This window comes from Ascidiella aspersa, chromosome 4 (assembly GCF_963924565.1).
Source record: "Ascidiella aspersa chromosome 4, kaAscAspe10.2, whole genome shotgun sequence".
Lineage (NCBI taxonomy): Eukaryota > Metazoa > Chordata > Ascidiacea > Phlebobranchia > Ascidiidae > Ascidiella > Ascidiella aspersa.
In genome coordinates, this window is record NC_139450.1 from 13,176,134 (window position 1) to 13,186,439 (window position 10,306).

Below are 10,306 nucleotides of genomic sequence, written 5' to 3' on the forward strand. Positions count from 1 at the left end.
CCGAATTTGTCAAAACGAGACGGGCTGTCCTGTGTTCCCATTGGCCAGTTCTAAAGATGACTGACACATTTTCGAGAGAGGGCAAAAAGAAGAAGACTATTTCAGAGAGAACTTGCGCAACTGCCAGTCGGCGCTTGCGGTAGAAGGCAGACGAGGGAAGAGTAGAAGCTTGTTTTTTTGTATGAGTGCAAGGTTTGAGGCCAGCCAGCCTACTAGGAAAGCGATACAGAAATGGTCCGACAACGTTCAGCTTTTGACATCCGTTCTGCCGATATCTTGCAAATTTTACAAATGACCAAACAAAATTCGTCATGATATCTTACCATTTACACAACACCACTTAAAATTGCTTTAACGTATTTTGGTTTGTTGAATTTCTAAGCATTTTAACTACAAGCGATTTCGTTGCTTTGCGCCTTTGGCATATGGAAACGGCCTGTCCGCCATGATGTTTTGGGTCACGTGACGCGATGCGCGTTATATGTTAAATTTTGCATAAAATAACGGAAAATAATTTAGGTCTTTTATAAGTTATAGTAGTGCATAGTTAGTGTTTTATTTCATAACTTTTACAATTGAAAATATAGCAGTTTTCTCATATTTTCACCGTTGTTATAAAAGAATGAAAATAATTGCTTGTTGAGTGGTTGTTACTTGTCTCGTAGCCATCCGGCTTTAAAAAACGTGTTACATGTTTTAGTTTCTTGTGAAATTTTAAGTTTATTGACTTGTTGTGCTTACATCTGTGGTAATTTTTTTAAATAGGCGTGTGGGGAAATAAAAATCATGCTTAAACCTTGTTTTCTGGATAAAATATTACAGAACAACACAATAGCAAAAACGATTTTAGAATCCTAACACATTGTTTTACAGTAATAAAACGAGTTGTCAAAAATGAAATTGCAAGTAAGAAATAAATGTGGCAGAATATATACAATACTATAGTAATACTTGAACCACCCTAACGCCTAACCCAAATAATGTTGACATTATAAACCCCATTATAAACTAAAGTGTAATAGGGTTCTAGACCAGAGCCACTATTTTGAGTTATTTATTAAGAAAAATATCTTCATACTTCTGTAACATATCTACCAGTTTTTAATGCATAAATTATAGTTAATTTTGTATTTTTAATGTTTTTCACTGAACCGCCTCTTACCTTGTTTCAGCCATCATGTCTAAGGTGTGGTTGCACTTTGACAAATGTCCTGGTAGCACAAATGTTATTTGCAAAAGTTGTAATAAAATAATTAATCGTCCAGTAAGTAACACCACAAACCTGTGGAAACATTATGAGAAATGCTCTGTGAACAACAATGGTCAAATTGTACGAAAGGAACGTCCAAAAAATAAACCAACTGCAACCAAAAAATTTCCTAAGCGTTCACCTGTATGGAACTGGTATCAGAGGGAGCACGGAAGTGATGTTGCAATCTGTTTACGATGTAGGCGGGTTGTGAACTGCAGGAGTGGCAACACTGCTGGACTGTGGAGACACAAAACCACTTGCAGTCAAACTGTAGCTGAACCAATTGACCCCCAACAACAGCCTATTTTAAAGAAGGTGCGTTTAAAACCAATGCCAAGCGTGAGGTCAGAAATATGGAAATATTTCGTTAAGAACCCACTTGACTCCAAATCAACTATTTGTTTGTCATGCCAGAAAATAGTTTCCCGGCCTTTTGGAAACACAACCAATCTTTGGGTGCACCATAAGAGATGCTTCAGAAAAAGGATGTTATCACAAGCTTCCAAAAGTCCTACAGACAGAAAGCCATCTTTAGAGGAAAACAATGATATCTCTAAAACTCCTTTAGAAATTGCTGAAGATTTGCATAAAGAAAATAGTGAAAGCTATGATCAATCTTATCAGCAAGCACTTATTAAGGAAGACAAACAGGCTTTCAATACCTCAATAAACAATGATTATCAGGCCGATCTTGAGGCAAATAAAGTTCACATGGATATTGCCCTGTTTTTGATAACTGATTTGCCACATTTAGCGGTTGTGTTTGGTTCCGGTTTTAAAAATATGATGCAACAAGCTTATCCCAATGTAAAAGATATTTCTCCGAAGTTTGTCTTGAAGTGCCTTGCCGTTGCAAAACAAAAGCTAAAGTTTGAAATTACACAATCTCTTCTAAATTCTGCTTCTGCAGTCTCCCTTTCTGTTCAGGTTCAGAAAGACAAGATGCAAAATAACTTTTTATCTGTTTTAGCTCATTACGTTAACCCAGTGGAATCCTCATTCAAAAGTTTGGAGGCAATGTTAGCTTTTGTAAAGCTCCCCGAAGAACTTAATAATAGCGAAATTCTTACAATAATTTCTGATCAAATCAAACCTTGGCTACATGTGAATGCTGCATGTTCAACAAACCCAACAAATTCAAATGATGAACCTGTCTCAAACAATTTGAATGTTTCAGATGAACAATCACAAAGTCTTGTGTCAGCATCCGAGTTTGCCACTGAAAGAAATATGCAATCCTTTAAAAAAAACATGGGGGTTGTTTTATGTGACAAAGCAATAAATTATGAATTTGAGATGCACAATCAAAACACAGCTGACCAAGTTAAAAGTCTAGCCTGTCTCCGCTCCCAACTGCAAAACTGCCTTTCAAAAGTGCTCGCTAAATTCAACCTGACATACTTTGGAACCCCGCTACAACATGCAATTGAATTGGTTAAATACTTTAAGCAAAATGCTGAAGCTGCAAGGCGCCTAACAATTATCCAAGTAGAATGTGGCCGACCACAGCCATTGCAGCTCATATCTGGCAGTTTGTCTGAAAACATTTTCTTTATGCTACAACGGATTTGTGAATTAAAAGATGAAATCTGCATGTTGGCTAAAACCTCTGATCCATTTTGTTCAAACTTGACTGACCTCCATTGGGAGGTTTACCTTGTCTTTATCAGCGCATTAAGACCATTTGAAAAAGCATTCTCATACTTGAATGGATGTGATTTACTTCTTGGTGAAGGTATTCCTGTTGTTCTGGATTTAAAAGCGTCGTTGGAGTAAGTTTGTTGTACATATGACTACTGTTATGCGCTACAATCATAATTACTGCCTATAATAAAGATTTTTTAACTATAAATGTTGTGCTATACCCAGTATTGTCCAGGATAAATAAGGTATTACCAAATTTTATAAATAGATGTATCGGTTAAATTTTCATTTGTATAACAGGGTTGGGATTTTAAACTCAACCGTTTTCCAATGCAATTACATTTCGCCTGCTGGTAAATGCTGATTGACAACCATTTGCCATGCAGGTGAAAGTTTGAAGCCAAAATTGGTCATCAGAAGCCAAAATTGGTTATCAGAACAAGTGGTATCAGTTTGTTGATAACACAATGTAAAATGCCAACAACTTAAGGCCAATTATTGTGTAGTTTTCCAATAATACACACTTGTGTAGAGAAATTAAACAAGTCAAGTGCACATAATAAAAAGTCCTGCGCAGACAACATACCATTATTTTTGGCAAGTGTAATTTTATCCCGGAAATGCTGATTGGTTGGCAAAGTGCTCGCGAGTGCAAATTTTAATTCAATATCAACCCGGTATGATTTTGCAATGACACCTGCCCCAATTTTTCTTCCAAGCAATTTTGGTACATTTATTTTAAATTTATTTAACAGCTAAACAATATAAATACATTCTTTAACAGTAATTCCCCAGTGTTTATACTAAAGCATAATAATGACAAGTAGTGTGCAAACTTTCTAAATGAAACAAAATATATTCAAACATTTTTTGCTAGAACAGTATATAAATAAGGATTTGCATAATTTATTTGCTTGATGTCTATTGTTTTATTACATGTTTAATGAATAATTATTAAGTGCACTAGTTTCAAAAAAATGAAATTATTTCTAAATTTTACAATTCATTTTAAATTTCAACTTAACATCAGTGCAATGTTTAAATAGAAAATTTAATAGTGATTTCTATATATGTCAGCCGAGCGAGTGTCTACCAATCAGCACTCCTCTGATTGAAATAACACTCGCTGAAACCCCAAATAAGCACTCTGCAAATTTCCGTCCTTCCAAATTGTGTTTTAATTTAGCCTGCCTTACTATTTTGGTATGTATACGTAATACTAAAAAATGAAATCAGTCATACTCAATACTCATGGATGTACAAATGGTAAGCAGTTATGTGCTGTACACTAACTAACCTAAGTTTTATTTGAAATCCTCACACCCAAAAGTCAACAAGTTTGCCATTCATTTATTTCTCTAACAGCTCATGCTACTATAAACAATCTAAAGGGCAAATTTAAATATTTATTTTTTAAGGGTTGATTTTATGCACCCCTCTCAGACATATTTTGTTTGTTTATTTATGTATTCCTGCTTCATCAAACGCTGTTAGCTCCTTGTTAACTATAGAAGCTGTTTTACCTTTTATAAATTAGTATTTTTTTTCATATTTTCAGGTCCACATTTACATCAAGATACTTGAATTTGTTTTTTTTGTGTTTTTTTATTATACTTTTCTTTTGCCGGGCACTTTGAAGTAGCCATTACCTTGCACTTGCAGTACCCACATTCATAACCTCTGTTTTTATGTGTTTTGTTTTACCTTCCCCTTTCAGGAGAATCTGTGCAGAAACAGTGGTGCAATTCAAACCTGTTAGTCGGCAACTGGCTAATGAGATAGACTTACTACTCAACAACAAAATGCTGGGGGATCCAGAATATTTTCTCAGCACATTTTTGCATCCAAGGTAAATCAGAGCAAATTATCAGCCTAAATTGCAAAGGCAGGTTTGCAATCCTACCTCTTGTTATTAATACAACTAACCAGACCAAATTAACTGACGGACCTATTTATTCAGAGAGTAGCATAAATTTAGGTATTTTATAGTTCATAACCACAAAAAATGTTTATTCATTTTTGTTATTTTTTGAGCTGTACGTTTTTAAAACACTTGTGTGGCCACTTCTTCTATATATTTACTACAGTTTTATTTGTTTAATACCCTTTAATCGTTTTTAGTTTCAGGCATCGCATGTCAAACACAGTTCTGCAGAAGGCAGAGTCAATGATTCAAAGCATCACAGCAAAAGGTTCAAACGAAAGCATTTACAAAGAGGTTGAGGAATACAAGTCACAGTCTCTCTCAATTGGAACAAACCCTATTTACTATTGGCTGGACTGTCGATGCAGATGGCCAGCATTGTCACAACTTGCCCTAAACAGCCTAGCAGCACCTCTCTGCCTGGGCACTCCAGATGAGGCAATCCTGAACAGTGCCGCTGTCTGTTTTGCAGGTGAAACAAAAGAAGAACAGGCATATCTTCAGGATGTTGTTTTCCTCAAATCCAATCTGGCAAAATTTGACCGTTTTCCTGGGACGCCTGAAACATGATTTTGTTTCCACTGCTTTTTCGCATGTGTGTCAAAAGAATACAAGAAATAAATCAAGTAACTCAACCGTTATTTGCTAATTGGTAAATTTTATAAGGAGTCTGTTGAGTTGAAAATAGCTAATCAGAATTCACTCGGAACAAGCTGGATGTCGGGAATCAGCTGATGATATAGAGTTTTACTTTGCTATTTTTGCTATGTTTCAATTTTTAGATTCATTAAGTTGCAAAATACTTCGTTACGTGAAGTACCCTTTAAATAAAGCGTATTATCAAGGTTATCAACGTCATTTTATGCTATTATTAGCATAACACGTATCAAGTGTTCATCAACCTCTGTCTGTATCTGTTAAATCTGTCTGTATCTGCCATCTTTAGTTCGTTTTTTCCTCGTTTTGTATTGTGTTGTGATACGAGACTGCGACACTGTAAGCTTTACTGTGCAATTTATTTTTACCCAGATTAAACAAAAAAATGCTCACACATGTTTGTGGTTCTCGAAGGCAGTGCTCTTCAACGGCGTGCATGGTGCACACCAGGGTGCACTAAAATATGCCTGGGGTGCACCAGTACGAAAAGGTATGCAAGGGTGCATCACAAACTTTTATTGAACCATTAATATTTGACTTTTCAAGTTTGTTTGAATGCTGTTTTATGACATGCATTAGTACTCGCAAGCAGACTGCAGCCATAATCAAACTCTCACCGACAGTGTGTAAAACTTCGGCAGTTTCGCTCGGTTTAATTGACATGATGATATTCATATGCATAGTGATTTTTCATATCGTTTTCTAACTCAGTTTATCTTTTAAGTAAACAGGGTGCATGGGTTCGTCACAACAAGTTTTAGGGTTCACCAAACCAAAAAAAGTTAAAGAGCACTTCTCTAAGGGATCCACTCGCAAGATTTTTTTCACTGAGGAATCGGGGGTGAAAAGGTCAAAACCTTTATGTAATAGTTAAAAAAAACTTTTCAGCTTTAGTAACTGGTGTTGAAACGAGTCTGTTGGGTTCATAAACGTCTATTTTTTCTTCACATCAGCAGCCATTTATGTACTCTAGAGACCATTGCTCTGCTACTGTGCCACAAGGTTATCAGGGTATTATAGTTGCGCTTTCTAAATATTCAGTAAACGGCACTTTGAACATATGCGCAAAATTAATACCTACATCGTACGTTCAGATTTCCTAAATTTTTGAAAAAAGTTTCGAACAAACTTTTACTTTTAAGCAATCAGCGCATGTACACAGTGTCATTAAAAATATATAGGCATTTTCATCGTAGTTGGTGTTTCGAACTAAATTTACGATATAAATTACCAAATTTAATTTTGGGGTTTGTTTTTTGAATGCGGACATTTAATTAGAAGCCTAAAATATCCCCTTAGGTAAAACTTCATGAACCTTATTTTATTGATCAAAATATTTTTTTATATTTTGAAACCTTTGTATGTTTAATCGCAAGTATAAGTTAAAATAATTGTAGAACAAACTCAACCTAAGATGTTTAGCGTGCTCAAACCAGGCCTATACAAACAGTGGGATCACGGATACTAATCAATGTGCTAGAAACCAGTGCAAAATCTTTTAAAATTAAGGGTAGCCTATACGACACTGTCGAACTTTTTTTAGAAGTACAAAACGTTATTTTAGGGAAATTACATTTCGTTAAAACCCTCTTCTAATCCCCTATACTAGTAGCCTAAGGGGTGACTGAGGCATATCGCTCAGGATTTAAGAGGCTTCAGACTTTGCAGGTAAACCGTAAAACCGCAAAATTCAATAAGAAAGAAAAAACATCAATTTTGCACGTATTCATGAAGCGCTAATTTGTCATCTGCTGCTTTAATAGTTTTTCGTATGTTTCGTAAGTGTGCAGCGAAATATATCAAACCTCCTTCGTCTACCGCAATTACAAAATGTGTCGGGGCACTGTTTCAAGCCACGTTTAAGACATACTGTGAAACCGCATAAATATAACATAAGCAATTAAATTTTTTTTTTTAACTTAACAATGTCTCATGTAACAAAAAATATTTTTCACTTGCGGCCTTGAGAGTTTGCGTATATGTGTGTATTGTCGTTTTACATAAATTTCTTTCAGCAGGGTAGGCCTGCATCGAAGTAAAAAACTAAAAAAATGTGGAACACTGTTGTATTTTTGATGTGGAGGGACTAACATTGTTTGGCTTTTCAAGGGATAATATAAAAATATACAACCATTGTATTGAATGCAAGACTGTTCGACCAAGATAATTAGCTCGACACTGTCACCTAGCGTTTTACCAATGCTACTATATATTATATGTTTTTTACATTATGTCGAAAGTTACGTTTCTGTGTTGTTGCCGAATGCCGACGTAGTATAACATTTTATCTCAAATTCGTTAAAAAACAGTAATTCTAATTTCGTTTGGTGTAAATTGTTAGAAACGGGCAAGTCACAGGACAATTACTAGAGAGGCGAACGTAACTGCAAAAAATCGAACTGCCCTTAGTCTGTCGCAACACGTCAGCACATCAAATTAATTCTTTGTTTTATCGCCTTAATGTTGCGTCATGAAAGTTTTTGTTTAAATTCGATTGCCGATATCTCTTGCTAGAGTTTGCAACGAATGCCTTGTTACACCAATTTTTATGCGTCAGAGCTGAATGTGATGTTACGTATATCCGTTTAATGTGAGCGCTTTGTTTTGAAATTCGCCTTATTGTCAACAATCCATTATTTTAGAATCGAACTCCAGTTACGTCGCAGTGTAGAGCGAAGCGCTTTTGTTCAAGCCATATTTGGACAAAAATATTATTTCCGTCTATAAGAGTCGAGAGAAAAAGGTTTAGACCACGCCTTGTTATCACGTGATATTTTGTTAAGTATTATAAGAATTAATGACGTAAATCTTTCTTTATCGCAGAAATTTTCTTAACTGATTCTCGTCTATAAATAGCGTGTTCAATCAATATGAAGAAAAGAGAGAGATAGAGGCTTTTATAGCTTCTACTCAGACAGCAAACTTGAGTGCTTTTGTGACTGAACCAAAGAGAGGCTTTTACAGCTTTGACTGAAGACAGCAAAAATTGACTGTTCATGTATCTGAACTAAAGGAAAGAATTGGACCTGTCTGGCCTTACGAAGACAGGCCATCTCAAATCTTGTAGGAGTGTGGTCGATTCATCTTGGCAATTATATAAATGAAGACTCATTATCCTGACCCATACCCTCCACAAGTCTGATATCCTTAAAAAAAATATTTACTTTCTTTTTTTCATTTAGGATATAGGCTTATTCCAATTTTCTCTTTCTGACAGCAAAAATTAGCAGTTGTGTAATAAGCTTTTTACCAACGAGATAGGCTATACAACTGGAACGCATTGAATTTTTATTAGAGATTAAGTTACGTCAAAACAGAGCGTAACAAGCGAATAACCTTATAAAACAGTGTTTCCCAACCTTTTTTACACTAGTGCCCCCTTGGGCTCAATATTATTTCATATCGCCCCCTAATCTTGCGTTACAGTAAAGTATTATATTAATCGTAGTCTAACATCATATGGTCTTCACTTTCGTATCGATAAGCTGTCAGTCATAGTTAAGGCTGTCTAACATACATTCACTATTGGAATTTATACATACATTATTTCACCAGGTTATGTTATTACCAGGAAAATTTCATATCTTTCTGCACCAAGACTTTAAATCCTTTTCTAGTCGCGGGCACCAACCAAACTCATATAGGTCCCTGTGGGCTACACAAAATGTTAACTTAGAAAAATGTTAGAACAACTGTAAATCAGGCGGGCCCCGGATTTTTTTTATCCAAACTATTAATGAAAAGTGTAATAGTGTTTGTTAATCTTTTGAAGTCCTGGCGCACCTGGCGAGCGAAGCGAACGCGATTTTTTGGGGGTATAACGGCATTTCTTTTAAATTTCCTGCCATAGTTTTTATTACATTAGCAAAAAAATAAAAAATATTAAAAAATATATATTTCTAATATTTTTGGAAACGTTTTCCGTTTTTCCGCGACACACTTGGCAGCCTTCCACGTCTATGGTGGCCCATGACTGCCATCCTGTTTTTTTTCAATTTAACAAAAAAATAAAAATAATTTAAAAAAAAAAAAAAAATTTAAAAAAAAAAATGAAAAAAAAAAAAAAAAAAAAAAAAAAAAAATTTATTATAAAAAAAAAAAAAAAAAAATTATTAAAAAAAAAAAAAAAAATTTATTATAAAAAAAAAAAAAAAAAAAAAAATATTATTAAAAAAAAAAAAAAAATTCTTAAAAAAAAAAATAAATAAAAAAAGGCTTTATCAAAACCTTGACAAGTTGTTATCAGGTTTAAGTTGGTTTTGCGCGGTCAACTTGTCAAGGTTTTGATAAAGCCTGATTGAAAGATCGGCCAGGTTGCTTAAGTGATGCAGCCTATAAACGTTTTGACAAAATTTGAAACTTTCGACGTTTATGAATTTTTGAAGGAATATTAATAACTTATCCCCGAATAATTGGCGGTCGAGTCTTATCTCATTTTGAAGAGTAGACTCGTAGCTATCACCCTATGTAAGTCACTTAGGGCACATTTTAATTTAAGGGCCGAATATTACTGAATATTAATATTCATAAATATGAATATTTTTATGTTTTTTTCTTTTAAAAGTCTGATTGCTGGCTAAGTTAGGTTTGCTTTGAGTATGTGTAAAAATTTCTAATCGATATCTTGTTTACTCTGCCAACTTCCCTTTGGTGAATCCCACCAGAAGGCCTAAAAGACTAAGTGGCAAACCTCCCTGCGCTGGCTTGGAACTTAACAGCACACAATAGAAGGTATTCTATGATTGGCAGTGATGGTCCGACCGTAATGCGTTTTATATGGGAATGGCAGTCCTGGGCCACGTCGAAATTTTCAATAATTTTTTTTTTTT

General features: G+C 34.8%; 1 protein-coding gene across 1 annotated transcript; it reads left to right on the forward strand.

Moving 5' to 3' along the window:
* Positions 1-275: 275 nt before the first annotated feature.
* LOC146147987 (zinc finger BED domain-containing protein 4-like) lies at positions 276-5,871 on the forward strand. The gene is made up of 3 exons (XM_083387277.1): positions 276-3,024; positions 4,614-4,745; positions 5,018-5,871. The coding sequence occupies exons 1-3, from the start codon at positions 1,178-1,180 to the stop codon at positions 5,388-5,390; spliced, it is 2,352 nt and encodes a 783-aa protein (XP_083243403.1). The 5' UTR covers positions 276-1,177; the 3' UTR covers positions 5,391-5,871.
* Positions 5,872-10,306: the final 4,435 nt, after the last annotated feature.